Source organism: Rhinolophus sinicus, linkage group LG06, assembly GCF_036562045.2.
Source record: "Rhinolophus sinicus isolate RSC01 linkage group LG06, ASM3656204v1, whole genome shotgun sequence".
NCBI lineage: Eukaryota > Metazoa > Chordata > Mammalia > Chiroptera > Rhinolophidae > Rhinolophus > Rhinolophus sinicus.
In genome coordinates, this window is record NC_133756.1 from 141,870,628 (window position 1) to 141,887,070 (window position 16,443).

At 39.3% G+C, this 16,443-nt stretch overlaps 1 protein-coding gene across 1 annotated transcript in view; it reads right to left on the reverse strand.

Moving 5' to 3' along the window:
- The window catches only part of LOC109450800 (doublecortin domain-containing protein 1), a 241,412-nt gene that overhangs the window by 43,079 nt on the left and 181,890 nt on the right, over positions 1–16,443 (reverse strand). Inside the window, exons 11-12 of the mRNA XM_074337083.1 lie at positions 4,197–4,298; positions 802–965 (exon numbers count right to left, since the gene is read on the reverse strand). Of these exons, the coding sequence (XP_074193184.1) occupies positions 802–965; positions 4,197–4,298 (266 nt within the window). The remainder of the gene's footprint in view (positions 1–801; positions 966–4,196; positions 4,299–16,443) is intronic.

A 16,443-nucleotide genomic window follows, 5' to 3' on the forward strand; every position in this document is an offset into this window, starting at 1 on the left:
AGCAGAAAACTGTGTTTCAAAGTTCCTCTGTATGTGTTCTGTCAAAATATACATAAATTTTCAAGATGCTCCGCACAACAGCCCAGCTCATCAGTGCCTATAGACTGCAGCCTTTTTCTTTTCTCAGAAACACAGATAATTTTATGCAGGAATTTACCAATCTACAAAAAAATTTACACCATGCTCAGCAATAACCAGTAATTATTGTGGGATAATAGAAGGCGCTTTTGAGGAATACAACTTTGATAGGATAGGGCTTACAAGCTTTTACCAATTTATCTTTAGCTGTCCTGTCACTGGTGCTTAAAAGGTTAAGACTTTATTTGTGAAAACATAGAGAGATAGTGGGGAATCATGTTGTCTACAGATTCATAAATCTTGCTTAAGATCCTTTTCAATTACCATCCATTTCTCCTTTAAAAAGGGACAAAAAAATAGAGGAGTGGAAGCAGGTCAGGGCAGTGTGCGACGATGACAGTGTGATGGGCTTGGGCCCCCTGTGGTGTTTCCATCTGCTGTCATTAAGGTGACTACTCAGACATGAACAATCCCGCTTGCTGTGCTGACAGGCAGACTTCAAGAACTATGACAAGGCATTAAGACAGAAAGTCAGAGAGAGAGAGGGATGTCATATCCCACAAACAATACTACCTCATGAAAAAATGCTCTGAAATGTTATTTGAATTCAAAATAAAAATAAAAATTCATAAAGGGTGTGACTTGGTTTCTCAATTCTCCTTTTAAATTAGTTTGCCCCTGGGAAGATTGAGGACAGACAGAGAGTAAACACCTCTCTCCTACCTGTATGCTTTACCATAAGAGACCCAAATCTTTTGCTCATTCTTCAGCAAAAGTGGATTCTTAATTTCTTGACCATGCTCATTGAAAAGCCGGGCTGAAGAAAAATTAAGGCCTGGTGGGTTGATGGAAGATCCTTGAAGCCTTTGATGAATCTTGAGAAGTAACTGGTGTGGGGGAGAGGGGGGTAATGATTAAAAAGAAGAAGAAATATCATAAAAATGTGCACATCTGTAATAAACTGTCTCTACTCTGTAACAAATAAAGTCCAAACAAATGATAATTAAATTCATATAGAATGTTAAAAGAAGTGTGAAATGATGGCAATGTTTAGCTCAGGCTAAAGGAACAAAATGAGCATGGGCTTTTAACCAGCAGGGGGTGCCACAGGCTTGTGATTGAGCTCTGACCCTTTGGCACGAGGACTGAAAGCAGATGTGACAGTCGTACGGAAAGAGCATTCAGCTTCTGCACACGGTAACAGCCCTCTTTGATACGGGTGATGCTTTTCTTGTTGGAGCTACACATTTTGTTAGGATTTTTCCAGAGCATGTTGGAGTTTTACATTCGGCAACCTCCCCCGTCCCCAGCTAACCTGTGATAACCAATGGTAGAACAATTCACCGCGTACACGATTGTAAAGCTAAAGATGACTTTCAGCCTATGTTGGTTCACTTCGGAGACCTCTGCCTGGATGTATTTTAATTAAGAGCCCTGCAAACGCTTGTGAGCAGCTTCAATAATCAATGTTTTCAAGTTGAGAATAAGACATAACTGAAGTGTGAAATATGAGATGCTGTCACTTCATATTTTAAATAATAGCATTGCCAGTGTTGGTTTCTATCTTACATGTACATGGAATCGCTAAATTATCAAAATATTTCTAATTTAAGGCATATTTCAAATGAAGGTAAATCCAGCTGAACAGTGTTGCATATAGAATTTTAAAAGACTTTTTGTGATTTTTAGTCCTTTGTTTGAGTGTTTAGGCCTCAGCTCTTTCCTGCTCTGTGCCCCCCATGATCCATCACTCTGTCACAGGTTTCCTTTTCTTCTCTCCCTTGTCAGTTCTTGTGTCTCTCAATTTCTTGTTACTCTGTAATCTCGGCAGGGATGCGGATACAGTTGTGGCCTCTTCTTGCCTAACTGCTGTTCAGGGCGCCTTTTTCGTTCCTTCTATTAATTCTTATTGAAGGTATATTGAGAAGTGCTAAATGCTGAGGCTCAGCGAAAACAAGAGGAAGTTGCACTCCTGTCATATATCTCCCCTATTGACTGTAAACTCCTGACCAAGTAAAATATTTTCTTTGACCAGCAACGATATTTGTAAAACACCTAAGACATAGGCTTTGTCCTCACTAGAGATAAATAATCACATCTCCAATTTCATCAGCTCTGCACAGACCAGACATTTTAACCTTGAGCATCATTATCACCTGAAAATGATGATACATATTTTTTATTTCATTAAAGTTAAAATTTCTCATCCAGCATAGCCAAGTCCTTTGAATATTAAAAATAATTACTACTCTCTTTAGGAGTATAATAGGTAAAGGTGTTAGAATAGTAAAAATCTGTATTGTTTTGTTTTGTTTCCTCCATTGCAACCACAAACATGTTTTGAAATCTACAGATTGTATTGACAAAGCCCTACATTTATGTCTGTGTGTTCTCAGCCGTTGTGCTTATTTTTTGTTGCTTTGCTATTATTTTAGGAGACATGTAATAATGTTGATCATTTTTTAAACCACAGTGATTTTGCTTTACAGGCATCACCTTTTTTGTGAAGGTGAAAGATATAAAAGATTTAAGTCTAATCGAGGAGAGAAATGTCTACACAAAGAACAAGAATGTGTGGTAGAGAAGGAATATGAACACCTGACCACTTAACCAAATTTACTTTCACAGGAGTAGCACTGCAATCTCTATTTTCTCAACTCAGTGACAGACTGCATTTTAGGTGTTCAAAGATGAGAATCTGACAGCCTACAGGAGGTAAGGGCCTCAGAGCCTTTCATCTCTAGGTCATTGGTTAGGGATGGGCTATGGTGACCAAACATTGTGATAATCTTCACCCATTTATCTTTAAAGCTATTATCACCAGGCCCTTATAGGATCAGAATTTGTTCAGGGACCTGAGACGAGTGTGCAACATCTTAGGCTAGGGACTGAGACAAGTGTGCACCAAGGGAAGAGACATCCTTGGGTGTCACAAGGGATCTCCCAAAGAGCTTTCTAAAGCCCCTGATTCAACTTTTCCCCCCAAATTTACTTGCATATAGAAGCAAAGAATAGATCGATTTTCACTGTGCCATAAGCCAACACAAAAACTTTCTACAGAATAATATCTTCCTGTGTAAAATAATACAAATGCCATCTTCAATTTTAATATGAACAAAAAAGTAAGATGTTCTAATGTAGAAAAGAGGGAACGCAAGTAGAATATTCCAGAAAGTCTTTTGTATCATGGTGATTTGCATAGTCAGGGATTTGATGGAAAAAAGAAAGCAGGGAGGGCTCTTGATCCTGCTTTCACTAATCAATCTAGGTAGTATTTCCCACCTTTTGTGGGCCCAGCTAGTGATCAGTTAAGAGTCAAGTAATTCTATGCAACTTCTGTGACTGTCTCTAAAGCCCAGATAATAGATGCCAACAGGGAGACATAAGTCTGAGGGTGCTGAAAAGGGGGCAGAGGGGGCTGGGGGAGCAAGTTTCTCTACAAAAGCCTAGCAACCGAGCTCAAAACATTGGTGCGTGCTGGGGTGCCTAACCCCAATCTGTAAACCACAGGGTATTCAGTGTCTTTTTATGCAAGACAAAGACCCCAAATATAGACCCTGAACATATTGATTGGGCCTGAAAAACATTCCAATTGTCTGGGAAATAGGCAAAGGTAAGAGTGCCTAAGATAAGCCACATGGAGTTGCTCACAGCGAGCATAAGAGAAGACCTAGGCTGCCTGTTACTCGCTCAGAGTCTAGGGCTTGGAAATACCCTAGACCCAGAACATACCCTCCACTGAATATCATGTGACTTCTTTTCAAAGTAAAGAAGAAGGCAATCCCAGAGTCCATTGTAGGCAGATTTCCAAATACAAGCATAATGAAGGTTACGATGTTAAGTAAGAGGCCTGGAATTAATACTAAACTAAAACTGAGAGCCTAAAGAATTCAGAAGTCAAGCTTGAGGCTATCAATCTTTACAGATCAGCAAGTGATTGATCTTCTCTAAATAACTTTAAAGGTTTATTAGGTTGGTATAAAAATATTTGCAGTTTTTGAATTTTTTTAAACTTTTTAAACCACAATTACTTTTGCACCAACCTAATAATTGTCTAAATTAACTACCAGTAACTTGTAAGACACTTATAGTCATAAATAAATGGTCAGTAAACTCACCCTTTCCATCATATCGCCAGTTTGAGTTGGGCTATTAAACCCCAGATCTTTTTCACTGATCCAAACAGAGATCGCTCCAGTGTCTTTACCATTTTCAAATATCTGAAAAATAAGTGCATTCAAAATTAAAAAATAAATACCTGCACACACATGCATACATATATTCATACATAAGCATATAAATACAAACAGTCCTGGCTTTGCACAGTGTGGTTTCGACTGCAAGTCATGCATGTGGAAACCGTGCAAAGCAAGGAGCGCCTGCATGAACCCATGCAAGTAACTGGCAATGAAAATCAACAGAACTAGAATCGTAGAACATCCTTCGTTTCTCCTTGGGGTTTCAGTGTCTTTAACCTGATTAGTCCTCCCGACAATCTTTACATAGAAGGAAATGTGGGCATTAAAGGAAGAATCACTGACTACACTGGATGCATACATGTGGCAAGCATCGGAGAACGGTCAGCTGGTGACCAACCACCTAGCTCATTTCATTCTTCTTGAAAAACATAATGCCACACATTACGGAATGTTTGATTTATGCCACACATTATGGAATGTTTGATTTATATTTAAAATGAAGCAGTGTTCAGCTCATCTTTTGACTCACTAAAAGGAAACTCAACCTGACATAATAGTATGATGGAAACCATCCATTTTAAGTGCTTATATGCAACAAGTTGTTGACAACACAGATAAAATTCATAACACTGCATTATGTAACACTTCCTGGGGGGTAGGGAATGCTAGCAAACATTCTGGTCTCGAATAATCTAGTCAATAATCTAGTCTCAAAGAAGGCTGAGCTAGAGTGATGACCCATGTGGGTGGTGCCATTCACCAGGCAAGAAAGGGAGCAAACCGAGAGAGGCCTGATGAATAATTTAAATCCTTGCCTTTTATTGAATTTTTTCTCAAAAGTTTTTTCCTTCCCTTTCTGATACACCTATCACATCAAGGTAGACATTTTATTTACTTCTAGCACTATTTCCAGAGAAGAGAATTTGGGAGAATACCTTATTTAAAAAGAAAAACAAAAACAATTATCTGTTTTACTTTAGAGACAGTTTGAGAGTTATTTAATTCATGCTAACCTGGTTTGGAAAATAATGTGCATCAATAGCACTTCTTCAGGCTTTAGAACTAAACAAGGGAGATTAAAAAGAAAAAAAAAGAATAATAGTGTTCAAGGATTGTGGGTTTTTCTCTACTCGATGCTCTTCATTGCACTGATAGTGCAGTGGAGAGTACACTGACATTCTACACCCTGAAGTATCTTTTGCTACCGGGGATTGTTTTAATCTCTTTTCTGAGTAAAGATACAATTTTGAACAAGAAATCCATCTACTTTTGCAAGGAACTTTGTAAACCCAACTGTGGCCTGTGCATCCCAACAGTCTCTTCAGGGCCCCAATCTGGAACAAAATTCTTATTAAACAACAGAGACATTTTGCGATGACAGTCACAATTCTAAGCAGCATGCATTCTACAAGGTTAGTGTTAACAACAACTCAGTTTGAGGAACTTATTGATGTTCCTTTGTCAAGACTTGATAGAAGTGAAATCACAGTACAGCAAATTATATTCTAGAAAAAGAGAGTGTGAGTGCTAACTGCCCAACTGAGAAGGCAAATAGGACTTGGTCAGCACCTAAGAGTATCACTAGCTTTCCTCACTGCTGCTAATGTCTTCCCTTCTATGTCTAGAAAAGTACACTAAAAAAAACCAAAAAGAGGTGTTTTAATGCTTAAGTAAAAGTCCAAGTACGAATTTCAGTGAAAGAAGGCTGCCCTCCACTAGTCCTTCAGTTTGCTTGTTTGTTTTTCTATATTTCTAAAAAAATTAAAATTCCCCAAGTTGAAATCCTATGAAATGCTTCTTTTCTTAAGGCCTTGCTCTGGTTTTTAAGGCCTATATTAGTATGCCCATTTTTTTAAAAAAATCTAAGTATTATATTTATTATTTTCTTCCTTTGCATGACAAGTATTTTCATTTCTGTTCTCCATGTCTAAACAAAGATGACTCTCTAAAGAGTTTCCCTATGATTGACTAGATATAGGGGGAAAAAAAAAAAAAAGTCTGCTTTTATTTTCCTGCTGCCTGATCCTTGACTTAAGAAAAACCAACTACTATATTGGCTTCCCAGTGGCTCTCTGCATGGCCTCACCTCCCTACAGTTCTAAAATTAGATTCTCACCCTTGGAGTGGGATGATGCAAAAAGCCCGCTGAGGCTAGTCTTGGGTCCCAAGGAGTAAGGTAATAGAACTTTAAAAAAAAGAAGATCCAGGTCCTCTTGACAAACGTGGCAGCTAATGACTACTGAAGAAAACACCTACAAATAGAAATTAAATTGACTTCTATACTCTTACACAACGTATAGAGTTTTAAGGAGGAGTGTTTGTCATAAACTAGTCTTTTACTTTCATTCATGTCAATATTGATATTTCTTGAGCAAGATTAATATCAATGTTTCATTTTAATGTTGTTAATGGATTCATTCATTCATCAAATATTTATTGAGTGTATAGCATGTGCCAAGCAGTGCTCAGGTGCTTCAAATATACCAGTGAACTAAGATTCCTGCTCTTGAGAAAAAGAACAAATAAATCATTCATATAGTATGGTCAGGGCACAACCAGGTCTTGTGAGGCCTGAAATTTATACAAATTGGTGGGCCTTCTCCTACAAAAAGAATGCAAAATTACAAATGTAAAACTAGGTACAAAATATTCATTTAAAATGAGGCAAGAAATCACTAGAATTTACCCATATTCAAAAGCTCACACATAGTAAAAACATTACAAAATCCAGAAAAAGTCACAAAATATGTTCATTAATTAGCTATCCAAAGCACATATTTTGGCTGAATTGTCTTTGATCCCCTCTTTCTATGGTAATTTTGTAGCATTTTCTGTAAAGAAAATAGAAAGATCACTCCATCTTCCCTCTTGCATGGTTAATCAAAAAAAATTATTATCGATCAGAAAAATTTCTCTCGGCTTCACAATTTTACTGGTCACTTCATAAACATTTTTAGGACTGATGTCAAATTTGGGGAAATTTTGATCAGGTTTCTTTAATATATGAGCTGTAAAATGTGGAAGAATTTCCTACAAATTAATCAGCTTTGTTCATTTCACGCCATGTTTTTCCTCCAATACCCATATGCTGTTGGAGCCAGGTCCTCTAGTCCAGTCAGAAAGGAACACACTCTGCGGCCAGCAGGCAGTAGCCATCTTCCTGGAAGCTCCTTCCCACACCAGAATGGCTATTGCTAACTGAACTATATGCGAAGTGACTGCAAACCACTGATTACATTCTATTATGCCCAAACTCAATGTATCCCCAGCTCACTGTCCCCTAAGCCAGATTTCAATACTGCCTGCAGGAACTTCAACACCACTTGGTGCAAAGGAAAGTTTGACAGAGAGGAAGTCAGAGTGGAAACAGACAATGGTCTCAACCAATGATGGTTAAAATATATTATGTTGGCAAATTTTACAGAAACATGCGACCAGGTGTAACCGTTGCTATGGCCTCCCCCGGAATTTTGGAAAGGGCCCTGAAGCTTAAGTTTCATTAGCTTCAGAATTAATGCGCCTCTGAAGGGGTTAAAAGGGGGTGAGTGCTCTGTAAAGAAGAAAAAACATTAGCAAGGCAGGGGATATAGGTGGGTGTGGGGGTCACCATCTGAAGCAAGGGATCAGTATAGGCCCTCAAGACAGGAAAGGCTGAAGTGAAGACGTAGAGGTGAGAAAGTGAGCTAAGAACATAGGTGGGCGAAGTGGACTGCAGGCAGAGGAGCCACTAGAGCAAGGAAACGAAGACAGGAATGCACCCAGTATATCCCAGGAACCACCAGGAGGTTCGTGTGCCTCGAACAGAGTGATGGCGAGAGTAAGTAATGAGATCAGAGGGCTAAGGGTCAGCAGTAAAGTGGGGACTCTTTGGAGGGTTTGGAGCAGAGCATTAACAGGATCTAATTTACATTTTTAAAGGACCATTGCAGCTGCTGGGTGCAGAGTAAAGGTAATCCGAAGGGTGGATGACAGTGGCTCAAACCAGAGTATTATATTTCTATTTTATAAATAACAATGGACATGGTAAGAAAGGCCTATTTCTACTGTACATTCCAGAGTAATTTTATGTGTTTATTTGTTTATTAGCAGGGTTGGGGAGTACAATTTGTAGGCAGTCTAATATTTCTGAAACATGATACCTGCATCTGTGGGTATAAATAAAGCAAACTAAATATAACTGCTCATATGCGGTATTTGTGAAGACGTAAAAATGTCAATAAAGTCCTAAAAGAATTTTATTTACTGTGAAGATTTTATAGAGACCGTGACCAACACTTAAATCGTACAGGGAAAGATGACTTGAAAGGAGAGTTTTGAGCTAATGTGCTTTTCTGACAAGTTTGCCTGGCATCACGTATGACATCCATTTAAGGACTTATATCAGGCCTCATTCAGTACCATTATCCAGCCTTTAATGTTATGAGTCTAGTTAAGGGCTAGCTGTGGGAGAACAGCAGGTTCCCAAACTCTCCCTAATTGCGGGACAGACGCCCCTCCCCCAGAAGCTCTCCTGTGCGTGAGTGGAAGGCCAAACACCTAAGCTTCAAAATGCCTCTGGATGCAATGCTGCTAAGAGGCAGTAACAGGAAAATGATACCGCAGCGTGCTGTCCAAAGTTGGAAGGCTGTACAGTAACAGGATTTACTACTGGAAAGCCAATGAAGAAAAGGAACACAGAAGAGCCATGTAAAACTATTTGGCATAATCCAGGTGAATACAATTAAATATGTTGAAATGAGGTTAACTTACACTTTGCTTGGATTGGGGCCCTAGGAAGCAGACTCTGAGGCCAAGATTTACTTGCAGGAAGTTTACAAGGAAGCGCTTTTAGGTGCAACAATGGTGAGGGAATGAAGGAAGCTGGACTGGGCAGGGGGAGGTGAACTGTTATGAACTTGCAACAGAGGCCTCTGGTGGGAGCTCTAGAGCTGAGACGGACCTTGAGAGAGCTTCTGAATTGAGGCCAGGGAGCCCTGCCTTTGCACCCTGCACACCAACAAAATGCTGAATGTAGGTTGCCCCCAGAAGGAGGGCCTAATCTTGGGAGAAGCGGCTCCTTTACACCAAGGGCACCTGTCTAAGAAGGATGTAGCTGTGGCTACTGGAGGGAGGGTGTCTCCGTCATGCAGAGGGAATCCTAGCAGTGTGGCCTGGCACGTACCTCACTCACACACAGGAACCCACAGTGCAGCATGCTCTGTCACACACATTAAACTGCTCAATACTCAAAGAAACCAGATTTTACAGGGGCATCTCAAGAAGGTTAAGTGACTTGCTCCAGGCAGGGAGACCTTTCAAAATAAAGTCCTATGATTTTTTTTTTCCAGCTTTATTGACATGTAATTAACATATGACATTGTGTAAGTTTAAGGTGTACACCATGTTGATCTGATATCCTTCTATATTGCAAATGATTACCAGAGTTAGCTAATACCTCTATCGTGTCATAATAATTACCATTTCTTTTTTGTGGTGACATGTAAGCTCTACTCTTAACAACTTCCAAGTATGCAATACATACTATATCCCAATGCTGTGCTCTTGATCCCAGAACTTATTCATCTTCTAACTGGAAGTTTGTACCCTTTGGTCAAAATCTCCCCCTTTCCTCTATCCCCTAGACCCTGGGACCCACCATTCTGGTCTCTGTTTATACATGTTTTTTACCTAAGTCAAAGAACATGAAAGTTAAAATATTTTTCTTATGTAAGAAGCTAATTAGCTATATATATGGCTAACTTTAGAATAATCTTTATCCAAGAAGAATTCAAAGTTATCTTTGGAGGGCCGGCCCGGTGGCTCAGGCGGTTAGAGCTCCGTGCTCCTAACTCCGAAGGCTGCTGGTTCGATTCCCACATGGGCCAGTGGGCTCTCAACCACAAGGTTGCCAGTTCAACTCCTCGAGTCCCACAAGGGATGGTGGGCAGTGCCCCCTGCAACTAAAATTGAACACGGCACCTTGAGCTGAGCTGCCACTGAGCTCCCAGATGGCTCAGTTGGTTGGAGCTTGTCCTCTCAACCACAAGGTTGCCGGTTCGACTCCCGCAAGGGATGGTGGGCTGTGCCCCCTGCAACTAGCAACGGCAACTGGACCTGGAGCTGAGCTGTGCCCTCCACAACTAAGACTGAAAGAACAACAACTTGAAGCTGAACAGAACCCTCCACAACTAAGATTGAAAGGACAACAATTTGACCATTGTTCCCCAATAAATCTTTGGAGATAGAAAATCAGCTCTCACTGAATTAACATTATATGTACATTGAATCAAATAAATGTACTGTTAGTTTTTTCATTGCTACAGACTTGCAAGATCGTTTTTAGAACACCTACATTTTCTATACTTTCTCAAGTGTATAATAGATTATCAAACAGTAAATATGTCTAACTTTAATATTTAGATAAGGTGATAATCACAAAGCAAATATTAAAATTACAGGATTCAAGCGGTGACAGTTTAATAATGAATTAGTGTGTTTGTACTACATATGAGAGAAAGTATTTTAATACCTAACAGAGCTGTCTTTAAATAGTATCTAACAGGTAAGGAGCCAGTATATTTTGTCCCAGGAAATGAAAATGCACTTAAGTGAAAACAAATTACATGTTATTATAACAATTGTTAAATTTCATCAACTAAATGATACCTGGACCAAAAATCAAATACCATTTTTTAAAACCCAGAAGAGGCATACTTAAGGAAAAAAAATTATTTTGGAAGAGACATTTTAAAATTCCTCTGTAAGTTGCAGCAGAGACATTTAGATGAATAGTGGGTGACTGTCTATGGGGTAGGATTTTAGGGGTGGGCTAGAAAATTCTGACCCCAAATATCGCTCCCACCAACTTGCTACTACTTGAAATTTCAGATAGAGATGTACTCCTTTGTAATAACTAAAACACCACAGAACAAATATACTCAGCCTTATTGGTTATTGATCCTTTAAAGCTGTGATTTTCAATCTCAGCTGTCTGAAATCCCTCAGAGGGCCTGGGGTAGGTAAGGCTGGTGGTGGGGGCTCTGGTCCCAAATGGGAGATGGAACCTGATGAGTGAGTCTGTGGGGGCAGCCACCTTCCTAGCTTCAAACAGGGTGGATCCTACTTTCATTTGCTTTATATAGTAGATCCCAAGAAAAATGTTTGATCTCAGAAAAAAAAATTTTTTTTAACTGTCATAGCTTGAAAGAACGTGTAGCATACCTATTTCCTAAGAGCAAGATTTTTTTTAAAAAGATGGTAATGATAACCTGAGGTACCTGACAGCCTGCGTTGGGGGTTGGTGGTAAGAGTGGAGGAAGAGTCAAGGGAGGCCGAGGATGGAGAGGCCCTCACTGGCTTCAGTTACCCTGGGAGTGGGCCTGCATTCCTATCCATTAAGCATTATTTCATTGCTTTGTTATAATTTTTTTCAAAGGGCTTCTCCCCCACCTCATTTTTCTGCGTCTATTAACAAAGTGAAAATTTCAAAACAAAGTGAATGGTTCTGAAAAAAAATATTCTCTTTGTATCTAATTACAATTCTCACTAAGTTTTATATGAAAATGTTCAAAATTATCTAGGAGACAGTGGCAAACTAAATTTACTGACATGTCATGTCCTAAGCTAAGTAATTTCTAAAGCCCTTTACAAATGAGAATATTTCAAGTATAAATGGAACAAGTATCTCGCTTTGTCTAAATTAATTTAGTGCCTAAAATTACATTTAATTGGGATTAAAATACCAGATATATGGGTCCAGTCTGTAGCTGATATATTATGTACCAGAGCTTGGTAAATGAAAATCGTTGGAAGTTCCTGCATTCATTATATTTCTTCTCATAGAAAGCAACGGCTTTTTTGATGAGAAAAGCATACATCACTCCAAATTCTATTTTACTAGGAGAAATGAACATTATAGGGAGATAAAGTTAAATATGAATCAAATATGGTTAATTATGAATCAAATCATCAGACTTCCCAAATTGTTAGCCTCAGAGATCATATTTTCATCTTTGGATAAAGTATGCCTTTAATGCTATTCAGTTGTTTTTTAAAAATATACCAGGTATGCCTGTAAACAACTTCCCCCCTAATATGATAAGTACTCTGAGTAACTAATACCTATACAAAAGCTTACTGTCTATGGTAATACATTTTTATTTTAAGAAATAATCCATTTTTTATCATAAAACATTATCAGAACTGTAGGCAGAATCTAAAGTAGGTACAAATGCATTACTTCATTTGCACTTACTAGAAAATCTGCATTCATATCTATGTTCAAATGGTGAACTGATGCTTGATAATATTCACGGTGAGCGGGGCTAACACAGATGTCAGTGGGTAATCCGGGGGATGGGAGCATATGTAGGCAGAGAATCTCAGCGACTTAGGCATCTCAAACACTCTGTGAAAAAGCTAATTGAGAGGTAAAAACAAATTAACTGCTATGGAGAAGGACAATCTCCCCGAGAGAGAGAGTATGTGCCTGCAGCAGTAAGGTTCAGTGGTTGCATTTAGTCTGGGTAACTGCTGGGACAGTAATCCAGCTCTGGCCCGTGGACTTTCCCTGCTGACTGCCCACCTGGCAATTCTCTGGGCACCTTGAAGACTGTCAGGACTGTTCAGGGAAAGCCTGTCTCATTACAACCAGCTCTGCATGCCGACCAATTGCTCTTCCCTGACTTTGATACAGACACAGTTTTTCCCTTCGGCATGTCTGGGAAAGGAATACTGTGTCTTCCTGCACACAGAGATTTACACCTGGCTGCAGATGCTTGTCAAGAAATAGGCTGGGGTGAATACACCAGCATCACCCCCATCCCCCACCCCACTACACACACACAGGCCACAGGGGGGAAATGAAGGGAAGGAAAGGGAAGAGAAGGGGGCAAGATGGAAGAGAGCACTGGGAAGAAGAGTAGGTCAGAGGTTCTAGTGCCTACCTAATAGCTATCCCATGACATACTGGAAGGCATTCACAGAGTCTTAAGTTTTTTGCCTTTAAAATGAGCAGGCCAAAATTTGCCTACTACGGTAAAATCTACATATGAAAATTAATTATCTCCATCACATTTTTCCCAACATTTAATGCATGCTTTTGGAGTCACAACAGTAACTTTGAAATATTCCAATTTTGTGACTCGAGCCACAATTTCTTTGAAAATGAATGTCAAGTTGGCATGTTTTACTACTTGTACTTAGAGCATACCCTAAATTTGTTTTCCCACTGTTTACTCAAATAATGTAGGTGCGATCACAAAGCAACTCTGGGGTTGTAAATACAAACATGGGGAAAGTAGTTAAACAGAAAGACAAGGAATGTACAATGGAAATAGGGACATAATAAGCATGCAGAACAGTGACAAGGCCACCCCCCAAAAAAAATTTTGCCATAATTTATGGATAACTGACTTCAGTTGTCTCCTTCTATTCACTTAATTGTTCCATAGATTCCTAAATGTTTACATTTCCTATTAATACATACAGTTAGAGAACTTAATTTTTTTTTTAAATGACCACAAAATACAATGCAAATCTCAAATGGTTTCAGGACTCTCTTGCACACTGGTAGACCAAATTCAAATGTCCAAAGCACAGGAGAGGCCAGAATATTACGGATAAAAGTTTCCGATTATCAACCAAATTATCCCATTTTCTGTAAACTACAAATGATGAAGTTGTATAAAAGGTTGGGAAGACTTGCACGTTAGTTCTATCATCTTCAAAAGGTCTCCTATTGTTCTAGTTCTATGAAAAAGATACTGGGCTAGGGCCGAGAAGGGGTTCTACATCTTCCCACAGTACCTAGCATAATGCTTTGTCCCAACATGGATTTGATAATGTCTAGATTTACTGGACTATTCACTCAAAATCTTCTTTATTTTCTGTCATTGGGAGAATAAAAATTGTTAGACACATATTACCCAGAGGATTTAGTAGATACTGAACAGAGACATTCTTTAAAAAACAAATCTCTGCATTACCTTTTTTTTTAAAGTTTAAATTTCTTTATGCTATAAGAAAACACTAATTAAACAATATAAAAATAGGAAGACTTATAAACTTCCAAATCACAGCCCTCTGAAGCTTGTTTTTATCCAAGTTACTAAACTCTATCCTATTTCCCTCGCTCGCAGGCAGAGTGGACTCATGAGGAGGTAAAGCTTCAGGACCTTTCCTTACCTCCTCACCCGAGAGTGCTGCAAGTTGCTGAGAGCTTGAGAATATCATGGGGGTGGAGGGAAAGCCAAATAGCAATTGGGGAGTATTTCTATGTAAGTGTATCTGATAAGCTGACTAAAAGAAAAGATCTTGGAAGAAAAGATCTGAATCTCCAAGTCTTCATTAATGTGTTGTGATGTACTTTCTCATTCTGAATAAATACCCACTTTCGGCCTAATTTTAAAGAGGCTCCTCTCCCCCAGATTTTACAAGCCTTAGGCCCTACAGAAACTGGATCTGCCTGTCCTGGCAGCACATGGAAGACAACCCACAGAGCGTCATTGACCAATTGTGTGTGAAAAGCACTACTCTACTTCCAGTTGAAAGGACGTTCCTGCACCCATCTTCCACTCGTCCCCCCAAGCTTTCTCCCACCTACTCACACCTCCCACACTCTTGCTCATCAATTCTCTGTCAGATCACCCACCTTTCTACTCATTTTTCCACCCACCGTCCCCTACAGATTTGCTAATACCCTTTCCTATCATTCCTTTCTTGCCTGCCCTCCCAGGGAAACGCTAACATTTCTGACAGCATCTCCATGGGGATGGAGAGAAGGAAGAGTTGCAGGGAAAGAACAGACCTGGGAAGGCAGAAGTCACTGAGTCAATGGCTATAGCAGATGTCCTCACAGTGGCTAGGGGTGGTGGCAGTGACCGGGAATATAGGGTAAGAAAAGGTTTGGAATAGCAATCAATTGCTCCAAAAAGTTGTTAACTGAAGGGCTTCATAGAAGCATTGTGTACGCTGAGTGTGACTACTAAAGGGAAAAACAATAAGAAATCTTTTCCTGCAGCAGGGATGGACATCCAAACTTAGGCTGTTCTCAGTCCTTTCTTTCATATGTCCATTTAAACTTGGTACTGTATCATGCCACGTGATTGCAAAAATGGAACTGAGACAATATGGAACATAGAAAGAGTGTGTCCTTTTAAGAGATGACCTTCTAATATTAAGACCTAACCAAAAGCTGCTGTTTTTAAATTATCAATGAAATACATGATGACGATAAGAAAGTCAGTGAAGAGGTAAAGGCAACCATACACAATAAGGAAAAGCGCCAAGTGCCCCAGGGATTTTGAATCACGCCCTGCAGCCAGCCACTAGTTGAGAACCACTATTCTAGAAGATGATGATCACTATAATCAATTATTTTGGTTATTGAATCTGAGCCATGGGCTTACACATATATTCAATAGAATGATATATACCATCGAATTGAGAAAATTAGAAAGAGGATTGTGTCAATTCATTTTTTAATTAGACATCTTTCTAAGATCAAAAGGAATAGGAAAGAAGGAAAATGAGTTTTATTAGAGCCACCTCTTTCTGTTATAAATGAAAAATACATTTGTTTATTGATATATCATCTAACACTTTGTATAGCACATGCTGTAAAGTGGGATAAAGTTGCTCATAACCGGAAAAGACAGGGCCCTTGCCCGCAGTGAGCCAGAGGTAACTGGATTAGAGACGGTGCTCCAAGGTAGAGCACCTCATCCACACCCTGTGAGAACTTCAAGTTTGACCAGACAACTGATATGAACTGATTCTGGAATTAACAAAGGACGTTCCACTGTGGGCTTTGCTCAATATATCTTCAGTTGGAATTACCAATTTCTCCTTACGTAGGGAATACAGAAAAACCCCTCAGTTCTAAGATATTTGCAATTCTGAATATTTAGGGGATACTCTTCTAATCTAGTTTTGTTTCTACTCTCTGGCTATTTCAGATATAAGAGCTGGTTTAGAAAACCACAGAACCCAGTTTCTTTTCCATTAGTCCAAACATACACTCACTCTCAACAATGTGAGGGTTAGGGGGAAAAGAGGGAATGCATTACCACAAATAATACACAATAATTTATCTATAATAGTTGATATAATTTGATATGAGAAACTGAGCAGTCACTTTGGCCTTCCACAACCAACTTCTCTTTCAAGCCTAATCCCTAGAAAGCCC